Source organism: Antechinus flavipes, chromosome 4 (genome assembly GCF_016432865.1).
Source record: "Antechinus flavipes isolate AdamAnt ecotype Samford, QLD, Australia chromosome 4, AdamAnt_v2, whole genome shotgun sequence".
NCBI classification, from domain to species: Eukaryota; Metazoa; Chordata; class Mammalia; order Dasyuromorphia; family Dasyuridae; genus Antechinus; species Antechinus flavipes.
The window spans coordinates 163,105,974-163,127,922 of NC_067401.1; the positions used below are offsets into that span (position 1 = coordinate 163,105,974).

Below are 21,949 nucleotides of genomic sequence, written 5' to 3' on the forward strand. Positions count from 1 at the left end.
GCATAGCCTTGTGTTTCAGATTTCCCCTATTCTTCTCACCCCCTCCCCTAGTTGGCAAGCAATCCAATGTATGTTATACGTGTTAAAATATGTGTTAAATCCAATATGTATGAACATATTTATACAATTCTCTTGCTGCACAAGAGAAATCAGACATGATACACTTCTTACTCAATAAAATCCATTGACTCCCTATTACCTCTAGGATCAAATTAAAAAATATGTTCAGTTTGGCATTCAAAGTCCTTCATGACCTAGCCCCATTTTATTTTTCCAATCTTCTTACATCAGGGTCTTTCTCAATGAACCCTGTCTTCCCATTATGTGGGCAAAGCCTTTAAGCTCCAGTTTCAGTATTTGACCTACCAGTGAATTGTCTGAATTAAGTGCTAACTGATATGATCTCCTTATCTAAGTTCTTCAATGTCACAACCTGAAAATGTTGATTCTGCAGCACTTAGCTTTCCTTACAGTCTAACTCTCCTAGCCATGCATTGCTACTGGAAAAAACCTTAGCTTTGAGCATACGCAGACCTTTGTTGGCAAGGTAATGTCTCTGCTTTTCAGTTATCCAGATTTGCCATAGTTTTCCTTCCAAGGAGCAAGAGTCTTTAAATTTCATGGCTGCAATCACCATTTGCAGTGATCTTTGAGCCCAAGAATATAAAATCTGATACTACTTCCATTTCTTCTCCTTCTATTTGCCAGAAAATAATGGGACCAGTTGACAAAGGGTGGTAGCAGTGGTTTTTTTTTTTTTTTTTTTTTTTTAATGTTAAGCCTTAAGCTGGCTTTTACGCTTTCCTTTTTCACTCTCATCAAGAGACTTCTTGGGATCATATGGATATCTGAGATTATTGATATTTCTCTGATAATCTTTTTGATTTGTTCAGCCTGGTATCTGGAGTGATAAATGCTGCATATAAGTTGTTGTTCAGTTGTGTCCAATTCTTCATGAGGCAAAAACCCTTCATGAGACAAAAACGCTTCATGAGAAAAACTCTTCATGAGTCAAAAACCTCATGAGACAAAAACTCTTCATGAGTCAAAAACTCTTCATGAGTCAAAAACTTCATGAGACAAAAAACAATTAGGGTTTTCTTGGTAAAGATAATAGAATGGTTTGTCGTGTCCTCCTGTAGCCCATTTTCCAGATGAGGAAAGTTAATTTGACTTGCCCAGGGTCACATAGTATTTGAATCCAGGAAGATGAGTCTTCCTGACTTCAAACCCAGAACTCTATCCACTTCACCACCTAGTGTTTTTCCTTGAAGGCAGGGACCATCTTTTTGTATCTCCAAGCTCTTACTACATAGCCTGGCACACATTAGGCACTTAATAAATTTTTATGGATTGATCAAAGATATGACAAAAAAAATACAAACATTTCCTTCAACATTTCAGAAAGCATAATCTGTCCTAGTTTACTGATGATTACTAGACTTCAATTATTACTGAGAATAATGATAGCTAATATTTACATAAATAAGGTGAATAAGTAAATTAAATAAATAAATAATGTTTACATAAATACATAAAATAACACTTTACAAATATAATTTCATTCTCATAACCCTGGGAGGTGGGTACCATACCACTTCCATTTTACAAATGAGGAAATTGAGGCAAGTAGTGTTTAAGTATCCCCCCAGGAGCAATTTGAAACTATACTCAAAAAGTTATCAAACTGTGCATACCCTTTGATCCAGCAGTGTTTCTACTGGGCTTATACCCCAAAGAGATACTAAAAAAGGGAAAGGGACCTGTATGTGCCAAAATGTTTGTGGCAGCCCTGTTTGTAGTGGCTAGAAGCTGGAAAATGAGTGGATGCCCATCAATTGGAGAATGGTTGAGTAAATTGTGGTATATGAATGTTATGGAATATTATTGTTCTATTAGAAAGGCCTGAAGAGACTCACATGAACTGGTGCTAAGTGAAATGAGAGAACCAAGAGATCATCATACACGCAACAAGACTGTTGATTCTGATGAGCGTGACTTTCTTCAACAATGATTCAAACCAGTTCCACTTGTTCAGTAATGAAGAGAGCCATCTGCACCCAGAGAGAGAACCGTGGGAAGAGTGTGGACCACAACGTGGCATTCTCACTCTGTTGTTGTTTGCTTGCATTTTGTTTTGCTTTTCTTTTTTTTCTTGTATAGCAGGCTACTTGTATAAGTATGTATGCATATATTGGATTTAACATATATTTCTACCATGTTTAACATATAATGGATTACTTGTCATCTAGGGGAGGGCATGGAGGAGGGGGGGGGGAATAGAACACATGAACAAATGCCCATTAGCAAGGGCTAACGTTGAAGAATTGTCCACGTAAATGTTTTGAAAAATAAAAAGCTTTAATAAAAAATGAATATGCTCATAAGAAAAATAAAGTAACAGAAAAATTTTTAAAAAGTATCCTCCCCAGGCCACCATGCCATCTTGTTTGCCCCTGGTCTGGAAGGAATTTAGGGATCCTTATAATCCAATGGCTTCATTTTACAGAGGAGAAAAGTGAGCACAAGAGAAGGGCAGTCACTTGCTTAATGTGGCACAACTCATAGGTGGCAGCTCCCTTTGCACTCTATGGACACTCATGGTCACAGTTTGCAATTAGCTGTCTGCCTCTCTCGGCTAAAAGCCGGGAAAGAAAGGACCCTGACAGGAGAGCTCGCTAAAGGTTTCTCGAATTAATCGATAAATGAATGACTACAGAAATGAGAAGCCTCCGCATATTCCGGACCTTGGCGCATCAGGCTGCCTGGCCCGGGCCTTCCTTGTTACCAGACCTGTTTCCGGGGGACCTTTTTGCTCACTGCACCACGGAGACGCCCGGAGCCAGATGGCGGAGACACCGTCCGGCTGCCTCCGTGCAAAGGTATGGCCCCGACTCCAGTGCGGGGTCGGCGGCGGCGGCGGCAGAGGCGGCGAGGATCAGCGGGTTAACGGCGGCGCTGGAGTTCGAGGCCGAGCCGGAAACGGCGACAGGAGCCGCGGGTCCCGGAGGCAGTGGCCACGGGCACTGACAGAGCCCCCGGAGCCACTGGGGGAGAGGCGGGTAGCTACGGCTGCGGCAGCGCGCTCGAGGGACTAGGGATGGGGAGAGCGCGTGCGTGTTCTTCGCAAGGCCGGGCGAGGGACTGGGGACTGGGGGGGTAGGGGAGAAGGAGGAGAGCGCGTGCGTGCTCTCCGGAAGGCCGCGCTATAGGGGTCAGGCCGGGAGGGAACCGGACTCCTCGGAGAGCTGCGCGTGGTGGGCAGGGAGAATAGGAAGAAGGAGGAAGCGCGTGCCGGTGGGAGGACCTAGTCCCTGGTAACCGGCCTCGTGCCGGAGGACCCTTGGTCCGTGGAAAATGCTGGGCTCCCCGAGCTTTAAGAAAGCAGGACTTGTCCACTTGCAAACCAGCGCAGCTAATTCTAGGGCAGTAAGGAGTTGGGGTGCACATAAGTGCCCCTCCCTTTTCTCCATATTCTTGACCAAGAAAAGAAACTAGTCCTCTCCGAGAGCCCTCCTGAAATCCTGAGAGTCTCCCGCACACTTGAAAGGCTCCCGGGATAGAGAAGGGTGCGTGTGTAGGCTTGCTGAGCATGAAAGGACCTCTTAAGCCCCAAAGAGGTCTCCCTCTGTCTTGGCCCACTAGCTTCCTGGGAGTGAGAACCAAAGGCTGACAGCTCTAGGACTTTGCAGCTCAGCAGGGTGAGTGGTAGGCTCAATGAAGACAGATCTCAAGGTCTTAGACCAAGAAAAAAGACCTTAAGATTAGGAGACTTTGTGGGGACTTTTGAGGAGGAGAATGAAGTTAGGGGTTGCTGAGAGAGTGCTTCTTGATGACAGAACACAAAATCTGATGTTCGAATTCCTGTGGCCCCGCCCTTACCCCGCCCCCGGCCTTTAGTTTTCTGACAGAGCCGGTTTAGGTGCTGTTTGCCTCAGAAGGCTGCTAATATGGAGAGCCAACAGTCCTCTCCCTTGTCATCAAATGGAACTCCTGACCAAATGGGTTTAATAATATTTTATTTTTCCAAAAACATTTAAAGATAGTTTTCAAATTCATTTTTTTAAAACTTGGTGTTCAGAATTTTTTTCCTTACCTCTCTTCTCCCCAAGACAGCATGGCTAGGAATTTTGAATTGTAAACTGTATGGGATTTGTTGTGGCAGGTTTTATGTTTTTTGCAGAAACTAGTATTCAAATGGATATGCTCTTTTGTTTAGTTAGTTTTTTTTTTTTTTTTTTTTGGAAATCTTTCTGGGAATTATTCTCTACTAAAGATCAAATGAAATAATGATTTCAAATGTTTAGCACAGTGCCTGGCACATAGTAAGTGCTATATAAATGTTAGCCATTATTATTACTACCTAGAGGAAGACTTTAGTCTCTCTCTCTCCCCCCTCTCCTCCACATACTGTGAAGCCTCCTTGTCACCCTTAGTTCATTGGACCATGTGAGTAGATTGTGTGATTGTCTAATATCTTTCCCTGTTAATTTCTCATTAGAAATGATAGAGAAGTGACTGGTCCCCTTGTAAACATAAACCCAGTAGTAATGTTATGAAACTTTTGAATATGCTGTTTTATTTGTAAACTATCCAAATTGGTTCAGTTATTAAACAGATAACTTATTATTACAAAAACCAGAATGAGCTGTTCTTAGGAAAGGACAGATGTTTACTTGAAATGATTCCTTACAGTTTGTTCTTTTGCTATTTCATATTTTGATAATGTCTTGGCTTCATCACTAATTAAATAGCCTTAGGGAAGGACCATAGTTTGCCTGACTAGACACAGGGAATATATGAAAGAGACTTTTTATTCTTTGTTGCTTTCATTATAGCAACAAGAGACACTTTTATAAAGAAGATGTGAGAGGGAATGTAGAATATCATTCAGAGTCTTAAGAATTAATAACACTTTGAGTTTCCTTAACATTTTTCTGACAAAGAACTTAAAGCATATTGACATTTGCCCTTTCAATATCCCTACAAGGAATACTTGTTCCTATTTTCCTATAGAGATCATGAAACAAGAAAGGATAAGTGATTTGCTTAAGACCTTACAGTACGTTACCAGTAAAATTTAACAATTCTTTGAGGAAATCTCTGGTTCTTTCCAAGGGGTGGGAGAAGCTAAGAGGGAGTTAGTTAATTCTAGAGAAAACTTTTCAGAGACCATCATCGAGAAAAGGTAAAATAAATTTATATATATTAAAATAAATTAAAAAAAAATATATATACATATATATTCCTTATAAATTCTTTCCAATTTTATTTTTTGATTGTTGATTTCTATGGGGCTTAGATTTCATCCCTCTAGGCTGAATTTGATGCAGGAAATTTTTTTCTTTTACTTTCCTTGGAAACTGAGGATCTTTCATTTTCTTCTCTCTGACTTTCAGTCTTGAAAAAATGCCAAAGCTGCAGGGATTTGAGTTCTGGAGACATACTTTGCAAGGGGCACATTATGTAGTTGCCCCTATGGTAGATCAAAGTGAACTGGCTTGGAGACTGTTGAGTCGTCGACATGGAGCTCAGTTGTGCTATACACCTATGTTACATGCCCAAGTGTTTGTTCGAGATGCCAACTATCGAAAGGAGAATCTGTACTGTGATGTGTGTCCTGAAGATCGCCCCCTTATTGTACAGGTAATAAAGTCTAGATTTTGGAGACGAGCATCTTTTTTGGAGGTTTAGAGTCTAAAGTAGGGAGGGGGTGTGTTGTTCCAAGTAGAGAATCTTACATGAGAATTTTTTCAGTAATCAGCAGGGGTCTGAAACCAATAGCATTCCTAGAAACTAGTTCCAAATTTCATCAAGAAGGAATAAGTTCCAAGAACTAAATCAGTGAAAAAACTAGAAGAGAATCATTGGTGATAGTGTATTGTTGGAGGATTACTTATCAAAAGGAATCCAAAGATTCTAGAGATGTTTTTGTTGCACAGATATCTTTGGTCAGATGAAAACATACAGGCTACTTTATTCTTTTTAACCCCATTTAGCCACACATGATACTGATCTTCCCATCTCTATATGCTCACATCATCAGCAAATTGAATGGGAAGAATTATTCTGCTTTATTATGTGCTGTCAAAGAGGTAGTAGCTGGATCTTATTAATTATATGAAATTCAGACAGGAAACAAAAGTATAGACTTTGAATTTCTTCTATAAGAAGCAACCTAGAAGACCTTTGTAATCTACCAACAAGCTGCAGAATTTTACTTTTGAGAAATATTGCTGTATAAGACAACCAAAGGTCAAATTCATTCCTTTGAAGTCACAACAGCTTGTGAAAATACAGATCTTGTATTGTACCTCCCCGTGGGCTTGGCTCTGATGGGTATGATGGACTGGCAACATATCTTTTTCAGTTCTGTGCCAATGATCCAGAGGTGTTTGTCAAGGCTGCTCTCCTGGCTCAAGATTATTGTGATGCCATAGATCTGAATTTGGGCTGCCCTCAAATGATTGCCAAGAGAGGTAAGAGTGAATAGGAGCCATTATGAAAAGGGTAATTTTAAAAAGCCTAAAACTTCCTTGGCTCCCGAAGTGGCAGAATCTTGTTCCTTTTGAAGTCTTTTATTGTCTAAGTAACAGCACAGTATGATTTAGATACCCAGAGAAGAGCATCTAGAATTCCTTCCTTCCTCTCATTTCAGACTTCTTATATGAACTTGAATCAAGTCACTATTTTTTTTTTCAGCTTTTGACTTTTTCATCTATAAAGTAATAAATATTCTCTCCAGTAAAATATGGAAGAAGAAAGTACATTCTATTTTGAAAATAGAGATTATCTTCTCTACAAAATAATTTTGTTTTCTAGCAGATAGAATTTACTTTCAGTAGTTGAGCTGACTTGCATTGGTAGTTTGATTACCCAAGAGTTTGTTATATCAGTGAAATCATAGATTCAGTCCCTATCCCCATATTTTTTTTTCTTTCATATTTGTCATTTTCAATTATATTGTAGTGTTCTAAAATTTTGCTCTATAATAGAGATGAAATAATAAATAGGGATAGAAATGTTAACAATTTGTTCATATATTCTTCAGTTGGAAAGTTGGGTTATTAACAATTTCTCATAATTACAAATGCTGCTATAGTGAATATTTTAGTTTTTTTTTTCTACTTTTTGATAATGTTTTTTAGGGTATATTCTTAGTAATCAGAATCTGGGCTCAGAAAGTATAATAATTTTTATAACTCTGATGATATTGTTCTCAAAAAACATTCTGCCAACAATATATAAATATGTGTTCAGTACTTTTATCTAAATTGGCAGATAAAATTCACTGATTTTTTCCAGCTATATGTAGGGGAGAAGGACTGTATTTTCTAAGATCTCCCTGTCTGCTGTCATTTTTCAAAATATATAGACAGGAGTACAAAAAAATCAATAATTTGCTTTGTATAGCAGATAACACAATGTTGCTTACAATTAGACCCTAAATAAATGCATTTAGGTGTTATAACAGAATAAAAATGAAACAATCTTTAGAACAGGCTAAAATATTTTAACTTGAGCATGTTAACAAATGAGTTATCTATGATTTAGATTTGTATCCACACCATATGTTATATTTCCCATGTAGTCCCAATGTAGTATTCCATCATTGGGAGAGAAAAGTGACAATGTACATTTTTTTAAATACTATTTTTTATGAGTTAAATTTATATAAACTTATGTTTCAAAGTCATCATAGAACAATATTTGTAGTTGAGACATATGTGTAATTTAGATGGAGAGAAGTGGGAGGAAGGAGTTTGTATGCCTGGTGGACCATGCCCTATCTACCTTCTCTTTCTGTTAGCTTGGGATATTTCCTTTTCCATAGGTCATTATGGAGCCTTCTTACAAGAAGAGTGGGATCTGCTGCAGAAAATGAGTAAGTTGATCACTGCTAAATATAATAGAAATGAATGAACTCCAAGACCTCTGCATGATAACCTGCCTCTGTCACTTATTTGAACCACTTATTATTGTAGTGAGTCAATTTTTCCTTCTGTGAGATGGCAACTTGATAGAATTGATAGACTATTGTGGGTATTGGAGTCATAGGAATGAGTGAATAAAGTCTCCTAAGGCAGGGAGTGAGCATTCTTCATAACTATTCAGGTATGAACTGAAAGCAAAGGAAGTATCTTGAGAGAGACCTCTCAGACTGTCAATGCACATTGTTTTTTGCAAGAAAAAAATGCCTCTATGTCAGAAAGAACACTTTGTAATTCTGTGCTCACTTCCTTTAATTATATACTATGAGCTTGTAAAAGGAATACTTCCCAAGAGTCAAGAAACCTAGCCTCTTATCCTAGCTTTACTGGTAACACTATGTGACCTTAGACAAATCACTTAAATTCTCTGTGTCCCAGTCCCTCTTTCCCCTTAAATTTGTGCACATTACTAGCATCCTTCTCTGAATTTTTCTAGTTCTGTTGGCACATGAGAAACTCTCTGTTCCGGTTACCTGCAAAATCCGTGTCTTCCCAGAAATTGACAAGACTGTGAAATATGCTCAGTTGCTGGAGAAAGCTGGCTGCCAGGTGAGGCAGGAGACAGTTTCTGCCGGTAATACCTAGAATCAGTGTTTCAACAATGTTTCCTGATTTTTTAAAGTTATTTCAGAATTCAAGTTGATCCCTGACCTCATTCATTCACTCTAAGACAAAATGCCACAAAGGAAAAGAAGACAACCTTTGGATAGCCTCATCTTCACTTTTCCTCAAAGCTCTATCCTTTCTTCATGCTTTCTTTGATGCTTTTTTTTTTCTTTTATGCTTGCCCTCTCAAAAAGATATTTTAATGTCTGATCTCTCTTCATATCTTAAATGTTACTTTCTTACTTTTGCACACAGTGGACAACATGTTGAGTAATTGTTTGGAGCTGTCTCTCAGTGTTTGTAAGGTTTCCTACTGGTTGTCCAACTTTGAGCCAAATCCAGAGTAGCCCAGTGTTGCCATGACCAAAACTTGGAGGAGGCAGTGTGTACCTAAGCAAAACATGGGGTGCTTTTTTAACTGTGGAGAAGATCCTTTGAGCTCTTTAAGTCTGGCTATTAACTTGGTTCTACCCCTCTTTTACATGCATTCACTTTTGCCATTCATCTGTTCTGAGCATATTCCTTTAAGATAAAAATAATTTCTTCCAGACCCAAGCTTTGGGTTTTTTTCTTGCTATGATTAAGAGAATCATTTTTCAGGCAATAGTTATGTTTTTAGTATTTTAGAGATGAGCCAAACCCTCATTTGCCAGAAGTTCAAAATAGAATTTTGTAAACAAATCAGTAGGAACCAGGTGTCTCTGGTGCAATGAAAAGATTACTGAACAGGGAATCACATGACCTGGGTTCTAGTCTTAGTCTTACTTCTGACAAGCCCTATATAATATGTAAGATCCCTTCCAATGCTGATGTGCTTTGATTTTACTGTAATATGTATTCCTTCCAGGGAAGCCTAAGGCAGAGAAGTGAAATAACTTACTTTGTGTCTTACAGTGAATCACAGAAACCAAAATAGATCAAAGGAGTCCTGAGTGGATCTTCTTTCCACTCCAGCAAATTATTGAATTTAAGAAATTGAATTTTTTTGGTCCTTTATTCTAGCATTTATAGAGGATTTTTTTTTCCTTTTTTTTTTAAACTAGCTTCCGTGATAATTTACTGACTTGCCAGAAATAATGGAATCCTTTTTGATACTTTTCCTCTCCCTCTCCCTCATTCCTCATCCCTCTCCCTCTAGCTAGAGCTATAAATCCAGTCTCAGATACTGAACAGCTGTGTGATCTTGGACAAGTTACTTCAACTCTGTTTGCCTTTTGTTTCTCCAACTGTACAGTGCACTTACCTTAGAGGAGGATCAAATGAGTAGTATTTATCAATTTTTAGCATAGTTCCTGGCACATATGGTAGGATCATATAAATGCTTTTTCCCTATCCCAAAATACTTTTGAAATTTCCATATCTAAATCTTCTTTGTCAGTAATATATTTGTATTATGCCAGATTGTAAAGTATAGCAAATAGCAAGGTTCTCCTATAGTTACTGTAACTTTCACTCTGAATTTAATGTAATGTTTTTATCTTGTCATATTGTTTACCTCTTCGTCAGAGAAAGATGTCTTCTCTGCTTGTGTTAAGCGGAAGGGAATACGGGAACTGGGAGGGAAAGGGGTAAGATAGGGGGGGGAACTCTAAGGTGGGGGGAGGGATACTAAAAAGGGAAGGCTGTGAGAAGCAAGTGGTGCTCACAAGCTTAATACTGGGAAGGAGGGGAAAGGGGAAAGAAGGGAGAAAAGCATAAACCGGGGTTAACAAGATGGCAAGTAATACAGAATTGGTCATTCTAACCATAAATGTGAACGGGGTAAACTCCCCCATAAAGAGGAAGCGGTTAGCAGAATGGATTAAAAGCCAGAATCCTACAATATGTTGTTTACAGGAAACACACCTGAAGCGGGGAGATACATGCAGGGTAAAGGTAAAAGGTTGGAGCAAAATCTACTATGCTTCAGGTGAAGTCAAAAAAGCAGGGGTAGCCATCCTGATCTCAGATCAAGCTAAAGCAAAAATCGATCTAATTAAAAGAGATAAGGAAGGGCACTATATCTTGCTAAAGGGTAGCATGGATAATGAAGCACTATCTATATTAAACATATATGCACCAAGTGGGGTAGCATCTAAATTCTTAAAAGAGAAACTAAGAGAGCTGCAAGAAGAAATAGACAATAAAACTATAATAGTGGGAGATCTTAACCTTGCACTCTCAGAATTAGATAAATCAAACCACAAAATAAATAAGAAAGAAGTCAAAGAGATAAATAGAATACTAGAAAAGTTAGATATGATAGATCTCTGGAGAAAATGTAATGGAGACAGAAAGGAATACACTTTCTTTTCAGCAGTTCATGGAACCTATACAAAAATTGACCATATATTAGGACATAAAAACCTCAAACTCAAATGCAGTAAGGCAGAAATAGTAAATGCATCCTTTTCAGACCACGATGCAATGAAAATTACATTCAACAAAAAACCAGGGGGAAGTAGACCAAAAAATAATTGGAAACTAAATAATCTCATACTAAAGAATGATTGGGTGAAACAGCAAATCATAGACATAATTAATAACTTCACCCAAGAAAGCGATAATAATGAGACATCATACCAAAATGTATGGGATGCAGCCAAAGCGGTAATAAGGGGAAATTTCATATCTCTAGAGGCCTATTTGTATAAAATAGAGAAAGAGAAGGTCAATGAATTGGGTTTGCAACTAAAAATTCTAGAAAAGGAACAAATTAAAAACCCCCAGTCAAACACTAAACTTGAAATTCTAAAAATAAAAGGTGAGATCAATAAAATTGAAAGTAAAAAAACTATTGAATTGATTAATAAAACTAAGAGTTGGTTCTATGAAAAAACCAACAAAATAGACAAACCCTTAGTAAATCTGATTTAAAAAAGGAAAGAGGAAAATCAAATTGTTAGTCTTAAAAATGAAAAGGGAGAACTCACCACTAATGAAGAGGAAATTAGAGCAATAATTAGGAGTTACTTTGCCCAACTTTATGCCACTAAATTCGACAACTTAAATGAAATAGAAAAATACCTCCAAAAATATAGCTTGCCCAAACTAACAGAGGAAGAAGTAAATATCCTAAACAGTCCCATCTCAGAAAAAGAAATAGAACAAACTATCAATCAACTCCCTAAGAAAAAATCCCCAGGACCAGACGGATTTACATGTGAATTCTACCAAACATTTAAAGAACAATTAACTCCAATGTTATATAAACTATTTGAAAAAATAGGGATTGAAGGAGTCCTACCAAACTCCTTTTATGACACAGACATGGTACTGATACCTAAACCAGGTAGGCTGAAAACAGAGAAAGAAAATTATAGACCAATCTCCCTAATGAATATTGATGCTAAAATCTTAAATAAGATATTAGCAAAAAGGCTACAGAAAATCATCTCCAGGATAATACATCATGATCAAGTAGGATTTATACCAGGAATGCAGGGCTGGTTCAATATTAGGAAAACTATCAATATAATTGGCCATATTAATAATCAAATTAACAAAAACCATATGATCATCTCAATAGATGCAGAAAAAGCATTTGATAAAATCCAACATCCATTCCTAATAAAAACACTTGAGAGCATAGGAATAAATGGACTTTTCCTTAAAATAATCAGGAGCATATATTTAAAACCATCAGTAAGCATCATATGCAATGGGGAAAAACTGGAACCTTTCCCAGTAAGATCTGGAGTGAAGCAAGGTTGCCCACTATCACCATTATTATTTAATATCGTATTAGAAACACTAGCCTCGGCAATAAGAGACGAGAAAGATATTAAAGGAATTAGAGTAGGCAATGAGGAAACCAAACTATCACTCTTTGCAGATGATATGATGGTATACCTAGAGAACCCAGAGATTCTACTAAAAAGCTATTGGAAATAATTCATAATTTTAGCAAAGTAGCTGGCTACAAAATAAATCCCCATAAATCCTCAGCATTTTTATACATCACCAACAAAACCCAACAGCAAGAGATACAAAGAGAAATTCCATTCAGAATAACTGTTGATACCATAAAATATTTGGGAATCTATCTACCAAAGGAAAGTCAGGAATTATATGAGCAAAATTATAAAAAAGTCTCCACACAAATAAAGTCAGACTTAAATAATTGGAAAAATATTAAGTGCTCTTGGATCGGCCGAGCGAACATAATAAAGATGACAATACTCCCTAAACTAATCTATTTATTTAATGCTATACCAATCAGACTTCCAAGAAAATATTTTATTGATCTAGAAAAAATAACAACAAAATTCATATGGAACAATAAAAAGCCGAGAATCTCAAGGGAATTAATGAAAAAAAAAATCAAATGAAGGTGGCCTAGCTGTACCTGATCTAAAATTATGTTATAAAGCACAGTCACCAAAACCATTTGGTATTGGCTAAGAAATAGATTAGTGGATCAGTGGAAAAGGCTAGGTTCACAAGACAGAATAGTCAACTATAGCAATCTAGTGTTTGACAAACCCAAAGCCCCTAACTTCTGGGAAAAGAATTCATTATTTGATAAAAACTGCTGGGATAATTGGAAATTAGTATGGCAGAAATTAGGCATGGACCCACACTTAACACCATATACCAAGATAAGATCAAAATGGGTCTATGACCTAGGCATAAAGAACGAGATTATAAATAAATTAGAGGAACATAGAATAGTTTATCTCTCAGACTTGTGGAGGAGAAAGAAATTTGTGACCAAAGATGAACTAGAGACCATTACTGATCACAAAATAGAAAATTTCGATTACATCAAATTAAAAAGCCTTTGTACAAATAAAACTAATGCAAACAAGATTAGAAGGGAAGCAACAAACTGGGAAAACATTTTCACAGTTAAAGGTTCTGATAAAGGCCTCATTTCCAAAATATATAGAGAACTGACTCAAATTTATAAGAAATCAAGCCATTCTCCAATTGATAAATGGTCAAAGGATATGAACAGACAATTTTCAGAGGATGAAATTGAAACTATTACCACTTATATGAAAGAGTGTTCCAAATCATTATTGATCAGAGAAATGCAAATTAAGGCAACTCTGAGATACCACTATACACCTGTCAGATTGGCTAAGATGACAGGAAAAAATAATGATGAATGTTGGAGGGGATGCGGGAAAACTGGGACACTAATGCACTGTTGGTGGAGTTGTGAACGAATCCAACCATTCTGGAGAGCAATCTGGAATTATGCCCAAAAAATTATCAAATTGTGCATACCCTTTGATCCAGCAGTGTTTCTATTGGGCTTATATCCCAAAGAAATACTAAAGAAGGGAAAGGGACCTGTATGTGCCAAAATGTTTGTAGCAGCCCTGTTTGTAGTGGCTAGAAACTGGAAAATGAATGGATGCCTATCAATTGGAGAATGGCTGGGTAAATTGTGGTATATGAATGTTATGGAATATTATTGTTCTGTAAGAAATGACCAGCAGGATGAATACAGAGAGGACTGGCGAGACTTACATGAACTGATGCTAAGTGAAATGAGCAGAACCAGGAGATCATTATACACTTCGACAACGATATTGTATGAGGACATATTTTGATGGAAGTGGATTTCTTTGACAAAGAGACCTGAGTTTCAATTGATAAATGACGGACAAAAGCAGCTGCCCCCAAAGAAAGAACACTGGGAAACGAATGTGAACTATCTGCATTTTTGTTTTTCTTCCCGGGTTATTTATACCTTCTGAATCCAATTCTCCCTATGCAACAAGAGAACTGTTCGGTTCTGCAAACATATATTGTATCTAGGATATACTACAACATATCCAACATATAAAGGACTGCTTGCCATCTAGGGGAGGGGGTGGAGGGAGGGAGGGAAAAAAAAATCGGAACAGAAACGAGTGTCAATATAAAGTAATTATTAAAAAAAAAAAGATTCTAATTCCAAAGCCCAGATTCATTCACAGGGGCCAATTTTGAGGCTTTTTTCCTAAGGACTTCATAGCGAATGCCTTAGAGAAGGATTTCTTTGTAGACCTGATGTGATAAGGGGCATCACAGAACAGCAATTTCAAACAACTGTCTGCCTTCTCAAAGCCTGATGTCTGTTGGGAACATTTTTTCGTTCTAGTTATTAACTGTTCATGGACGTACCAAGGAACAGAAGGGTCCACTATCTGGAATTGCGTCCTGGGAGCACATAAAGGCTGTTCGGTAAGTATTTGGTGAATGTTGTGAGGAGAGAGACAGACTCAGTTCTGGTGGAAAAAATGAGTCCCTAAATATTTCTGTATCTTTGAAATAGGGGAATAAGGGATATGAGTTGGGGGAAGGCAAGTATAGATCAGAAACAGTGCTCAATCTCCAAATGTCCTTTATGTCCCAGATCTCTCTTTAATAATCCATCTCAACCACAAAGAAAACATCAAGTTTCATTGTTATCCAAATAGGATGGGGGAGTTGATCAGGGAAAAGCAATGATAACTAACAGTAAGACAACAAATAGAGCAGCAAAATCATTCCTTAATCCTACACTACTTCTTTCCACTTCTTGTTACCCCCATTTCATCCCCATCATGTCCATCCACAAAAGAGAGGCACTTAGAGTTTAAGTTCTGAATTAAATTATTTGTTTATTTTTTTGTGGGGCAACTGAGGTTAAGTGACTTGCCTGGGGTGATGTAGCTAGTACATGTTTAGTGCATGAGGCCAAATTTGAATTTGGGTCCTCCCAATTTCAGGGCTGGTGCTCTCTCCACTGCGTCATCTAGTTGCTCCAAACCAGCCACTTTCTTAGCAAGACAGTGACACTGGCAGCCTGATTCAGCTGGTCTTACAGAATGTAAAGATTGGTGGCAAGAAAGGGATTGTCGTCTCTCTCCCAAACTCTGAGCATGTCCACTTTCTTCTAATTCTTTTAATAGAAAAGCAGTTAATATCCCTGTATTTGCAAATGGAAACATCCAGTACCTCCATGATGTAGAAAAGTGCATCCAGGAAACAGGGGTTCATGGAGTAATGAGTGCAGGTAAGGATTCTGTGGCTCTGTCTCCTAATCCCTATGTGGACACTCACTATGTGCGAAAGGTAATGCAAGGGATTGAATAGTAAAAAGGAAGTTACACAAAAGAACTAAGAGTCATGATCCCTGTGTTTTAGAAATGTGAAATCTGGGAAGAAATAAAATTCAATTTGCTTTAAAAACGATGTAAAATTTGGTGGAAGACACAAATTGTGTGTGAAATCACTTAATGAGTACAGGTAAGACCTTTGACCTCTTTAGATCTGTTGAGTTTCCCACTCATTCAGTTGCAAATTCTACTTATGAACTCTTATATTGTTGCTATGATTGGGAGCTGGTGCCATGTGTTTAACATGTTAAGAGATTTTTCTTCTGAGCAGTCTGAAATGCTGATCGCATAGCTTTAGGATATTATGTTTGTTCTAGCTGTAAACCTGTGTCCTCTTGCTTGGCTGTAGATCATACTACATTTAGTTAAAGCATATGCTAACCCCAAGTCTAAGTTGTATATTCTTCATTCCTTCTAAATATCAGTTTGAGAAAATTCTTCAAAGTCATTCCCTCACTGATGACTTTAGAAATTTGGAGGAGTTTTAAAGGTATAACAGTAGAGCCAGTTCTTATTTCTCCGATCATGTTTGTATACTTTGACAGATATATGATTTCATCAGTGTCGTTACTCCCTCTACTGGTGTAAATTAGCACTTTCTCTATGCACGTCTATCCCTGAGACTCCTCAGAGACCAATTTCTAATCAAGTCTGGGCTGTTTTCTATGAGTAATTCTAGGTCAACATTATTATGAGTCAGGGAAGCTATTATCTTGAGCTGATGGTGAAGTGTGGCTAATTTTGGGGGTGTTCTTAGTGCATCACAACTGTCTTGGTCTTCATTCTAGCTACTGAAAATTGTAATATTACAGTTTGAACTTTTTGAGTAAGAGTTCTGAATTTTTATTGGAATATTTAGATTCTTTTTTTTCAAGTGCCATTCTTCTTATGGAAATATTGCTGGGAAAAAAAATTACTAGCTAGAACTATGTTGGGTAGAGCTTGCTGTGCTTCTCAGTTTGTTATTGGACACAGACTGAATTGTGTTTAAGGTCTTCAGAAACAAGTTCATCCATCCTCAGTACTAAAGGAGACTTGCCTTCTGTGTTGTCACAGCTCTGAGTTTCTCTCTTCTCTCCCAGAGGGTAATCTACACAACCCAGCCTTGTTTGAGGGCCGAAACCCACTGGTGTGGGAGATGGCTGAGGAATATCTGGAGATTGTTCAGCAGCACCCCTGCCCCTTGTCCTATGTTCGGGCTCACCTCTTCAAGCTGTGGCATCATACGTGAGTTCTCTGGAGGGCAGAGCAATTGAACACTCGTGTTCAAAGGGTAGTGGTGGAGGTTAAATATCAGAGAGGAACTGGGAGACATGATCCCTATGCTTTAAAAATGTAAAATCTGGTGGGAGATCCAAATTGTTCATGAAATGATTTAATCTGCAGTGTATCAGCAGGGACAAAATAATAGCATATAACAGGCAGATGGAAGTTCTCAAGGGACTTTTAATAGAGTAATTTGAAATGGGTGAGGTTAATCAGGGGGATCTGTGTAAGAAGGGGAAGAAATGACTGCAATTTCCATCAACCCTGCCTAATGTAATTTAGTCCTTGTCAGAAAAGCAGTGTAGCAACTCAGTTCCCTCCCTCCCACTCACCTAATCCACCATCCAAGGGAAGTAGAGCATTCAAGCCTGTCTTAATGGAATGGGTTTGCATTTGTTTTTCTCCTTTAGGCTACAGATACATCAACAGCTTCGGGAGGAATTGGCTAAAGTGAAGACCTTGGAAGGGATTGCTGATGTTAGCAGAGAGCTGAAGCTACGCTGTCAGGTACTTTTTGGGAGTACCCATTGAAGCCTAGGAATGAACTGACTTGTATTAGCTGCATCTCCCTTGGATACTCTAGATAAACTAGGTCTGTGGCTGGAAGAAGTCTGGAGCAGTTGAACCCAGGTCTGTCAGTCCTGATAATGAAGGTCACCAGTCACACCTCTACTTTGGCAGGAGGAAATGGCCAGTCAGAAGGAAGGAGAGAAGCCCAAAGGAGGATTGCCTTTCTTTCATTGGATCTGTCAACCATATGTCAGGCCTGGGTGAGCTTTCAAGTACTTACCTCAGGGTTGGTCTTGTGTGGGACAAATTGAGAGTGGGTTGTAGTCTTCTGCATAGATATTCCTGGCTTAGCTTTCCTTGAAACTGTTTTGGTTATTTTGCTTCTGCCTCTTTTTGGGAATTCTTAATTAATAAGTCAGAAATTCTGATTTATATCTGATGAGTGACATGGTCTAGCTCTTCTCCCACTTTTTCTGTATCTCTAGCAGTCTTATTTGGTAGCTGGTTCAGTAGCCAAGACTTCAAAATGAAAGTCCAGAATTTCAGAGTTATAAATATGAGGTAGAGTGCAACACATGCTCACTATTCACTCAGTGCATAATACTTCATTCTTCTGAAATTCTTTTGCCTTTATTCCTCTCTAATTTTCTGGCTCTGCTAAGAGACTTAAATGTATCCATGAATCCCTACTTCACTACAGAGGATCTGTGAGTCCACTAGTTCTCCATTATCTATAATAGAACTTAAGGGGTATTAACAGGATACCTAGCCTTCTTTCCTTCTTAGTCCCAGTGGCATCTTTCCTTTAGGCCTAAAGAAATGAGCAAGGAGAATGGCAGCACCGATCGTAGCACACGGGGAAAGCGAGCCTTGGAGGAGGAAGATGATGGTAGTTCAGACTTTCTTTCAAAGAACAAACAGAAGAAGAAACTGAGGAACCCAAACAAAAACTTTGATCCTTCTTTGAAACGTAAGGTTTAGCTTAGTGCAGCCTGTGTCTGAGGAGGAAAGATGTTATTAGAACAGATATAATTATAAGTACTTGACCATTCTCTCTTTTTATATTAAGGCAAAAGTTAAGCCTTCTAATTTAAACATGGGGGGTGGGAAGAGAAAGAAGAAATATTTCCCCAGTGGGACAGATGGCTCAAGCCCCATAGAAAATAACAGATGTCTGATGAAAATCTTACAGAAGACGATGAAAGGAAATCCTTAATTGGACTTGCCCAGTAATTCAACAGCCATTATTGAGTACTTTGGTGCAAAATACTGTGCTTGACCTATCATATACTTACAACTTTGAAAGAGTAAGGGGACTAGACTTGTACACTAATAACCATAATCCAAATTAACAATAGTAATATTTATATAATGCTTTAAGATTACAAAACAAACAGGTGGCAAAATGAGTAGAGTGCCAACCTTGAAGTCAGAAGAACCTGAATTCAAATCTTGGCTCAAATACTTCATATTTACTTCCTATGTGATCCTGGGCAAGTCACTTAAACCAATTTGTTTAAAAAATGTGTGTGTGTGTGTATCTATATATTACACTACAGCCCTGGGAGGTAGAAACTTTTTAAGTTTGCATTTTATAGGGAAGGAATTACAATTGTTTTATACTCACCCCTCTTTATCAGATTCATTTAAATTTAACCGCATTCCCTGACTCTTCACATTCAACCAATTATGTTTTTCTCTTTCTTTTTACCTAGCGAAATATGCAAAATGTGACCAGTGCGGAAACCCAAAGGTAGGTCTGTCAGTCTAGCCCTTCTATTTGAACATAACTCTTATCTTCCCTTTACCAAATTTTCTGGTGCATGGGCCTCCCTAGTTCCTTTTGCACAAACTTTGTCACTGGCCTCAAACCATTCTCTAAGGGCTTTATTAAGCTGTTTCCATTTTTCCTAGAAAGAGGTGTCTCAATGGGATGCTTCTCTCACTAAATGATATGGGAATTGTAATTTCTCAATCCAGCTGAGAAATTTTGAGGTTATTAAGTAGTCTATGCCTGTGGCATCTCTAGGAACAGAGCTCCCCTAATCAAGGAAAACACACCAAAGGAAATATCCTCACTTCTTGTCAAATGGACCTGAAAGGTCTCCTTCCACTCCCTCAGGTATTAGAGCAAGTTCACAGCTCAACTATATTATATTAGCCTGTCCCATTAAAAGAGACGGTGAGCAGAACCAGCCACAGTTCCAGAGATCATTCACATGCCAGTAGGGATGATTCCTTTAGGATTTTGACTCTGGTTTTTCCTTTGGAGAAGTAGATAACACTTTTGCAGAATGTTTGTATTTAATCTCCAAGACATGTGATTGAGCTAGTAGGCTATGTTACATTCTTCCTTACTAAAATTAATACCAGACCTTGGAGAAGGCAATTCTGGCCTTTGAACTTATTATAACTCTGCTAGTTGTTATTATAAAAAAAAGTATTGCTAATGACTATTTTGCTATTTGAAATACTTTTTCTCCCTGACTAGATTAATAAGACTAGAGTCAGGCTACCTCTCTGGCTGTGTTGAAAGGTACAGATGGCTCTAGGTGCCTATAAAAAGAAGACCCCTTTTTGTCCTGCCCATCTTATCCCTGGGTAGGCAGATGTATTTTTGTAAGCTAGTCCAATAGTTTTCCCAGCATGACCTTAACACTAATGGGCACTTTTAACACCAGGAAGGGAGCAATGTCAGCATCTGCCATAAGTTCTCAGCCTGCCTTGCCTTAGAAGAGCTTTCATTTTCCCCTTCTCTTTTTGCTTAAGTTCTCTCCCAGCTTTCACTTGGCTTTATGCTGGGCAGAATTTGTAAGGTGATTCATTGTTAGCTGCTCAGATTCATTCCTTGGTTCTGAAAAAAAGGATTTCAACTCATTTCACCAGAACTTCTGTTTTTAGGGCAATAAGTGTGTTTTTAATCTGTGCCGGGGCTGCTGCAAGAAGAGAGCTTTTAAAGAAACTGCAGATTGCCCAGGTAAGAGAAGTGTTCCCTAGTCCTAAAAGTTATGGGGTCTGGTAGTAGCAGGAGTAACAGGGCTGCAGGTGTTGGGAATAACAAACAGCCAGGCTGGTTGAGGTCACAAAACCTTTTCTTCCTGCTCTCCCCCTACAAAGTGATTTTCATCTAAACTGAATTGTCTATCTAGTTAATCTCACTGGCCTACCATCCTGAGAAGCTTTTTCAGGAAGGTGAGATGTTGGACTCATACCACTTTCTCCATCTTTCTTCTCCCAGAGCCAGGTACAAAAACATCAAGTTTTGATCTTTCAACTACCATTATTATCTCTTTTCAGGCTTTGGGAGCATCCTAAACTTTTAATCCCCAGACTTATCCATCTCCCTGGTAGCTTCAGAGAACTTCTGTAGGGCTTTTGGCAGTGTTATTTTAATATTTTCCCATATCTTTTTTGCACTAAGCCTATTCATTGGAGACTATTGCATAAACCTTGTCACCCAGTCTTTCCAAGTCTTGTTTATCTTCACCAAAGAGTTCTATCATTCAAAACTACATTCCCTTTTCCCCCAACTCTTTACTTTTCTTCACATTCTCAGGTCATGGATTGCTTTTTAAAACCAAATCAGAGAAGTCCCTTGCATGGAAGGGTGACCGGCCCAGCTTGCAAGAACCCCAGGCCAGGGATCCAGGAGTGAAGGAACCTGGTGGATTCCCAGAAGTTGTGGGTAGTGTAGGATGATGAGCCCACTGGAACCTAGTACAACCCTTCTTTCCATTCCTGGGCCTCTGTTCCAGTGCCACTGCCTTGATAATGGTATCAGGGCTGCTGCTGCTGCTGCTGCTGAATTTCAGATAAGTCTTATTTAAAGAAACATCTTTACTCAGGGAAATCACCTGTTATTTTAACACAGAAGGAAATGCTGTATGGTCCTCTCACTACAGGGCCCAGATTGGGGCCTCTGGAAATGCTGCATTGGAGAGCAGGTTCCCAGGCTGGACCTGCCTGCCCACTATCATTAACCTCTGTGTTTTAAAAACTGAAAAAAAATAAATAATCATTTTACATCATAGCTCTCAGTGTGAAATACTGAAAAGAAATGAATCTAAAAGAAACAAACTCAGGTAGCTCCTTCTAAAAGAGGTGGGGGGATTAAGGAAAGAGAGAACAATAAACCTCTCAAGAGGTTTACTAACTTCATCTTCCCGACCAATGAGGTTAAGTTCAGCACCCTTAGTTAGAACAGTTCCCAGAGCCTGGTAAACCTAAGCTACTTTCAACTACTTACTAGCTTCCCATATCACAGACTGATTCTTGGATGAAACAAATACAGAGCATCATCAGATCAACCAAATTCTGTGATATGAGTCAAGTAGCAGAAAATAAAGAGTACTACCATACCCACAGGATAAAGGAGCACTACAGCCAAGGAACAAACAAAGGAATTCTAATTTGCTTTAAATACATCTGAAATAAAAGTAGGGAATAGACTAATTTGCTACTTTTCATCACATTAGATATATAATAGGCAATCCCAGTGAT

General features: G+C 38.4%; 1 protein-coding gene across 1 annotated transcript; it reads left to right on the top strand.

Moving 5' to 3' along the window:
- The first annotated feature begins 2,963 nt into the window (after positions 1-2,963).
- On the top strand, positions 2,964-21,479 carry DUS1L (dihydrouridine synthase 1 like). The gene is made up of 14 exons (XM_051995321.1): positions 2,964-3,062; positions 5,400-5,646; positions 6,371-6,479; positions 7,835-7,885; positions 8,428-8,540; positions 14,674-14,756; positions 15,467-15,570; positions 16,756-16,900; positions 17,350-17,446; positions 17,621-17,709; positions 18,259-18,419; positions 19,165-19,202; positions 20,351-20,426; positions 21,006-21,479. Exons 2-14 carry the CDS (start codon positions 5,410-5,412, stop codon positions 21,146-21,148), a joined length of 1,446 nt encoding a protein of 481 aa, XP_051851281.1. The 5' UTR covers positions 2,964-3,062; positions 5,400-5,409; the 3' UTR covers positions 21,149-21,479.
- Positions 21,480-21,949: the final 470 nt, after the last annotated feature.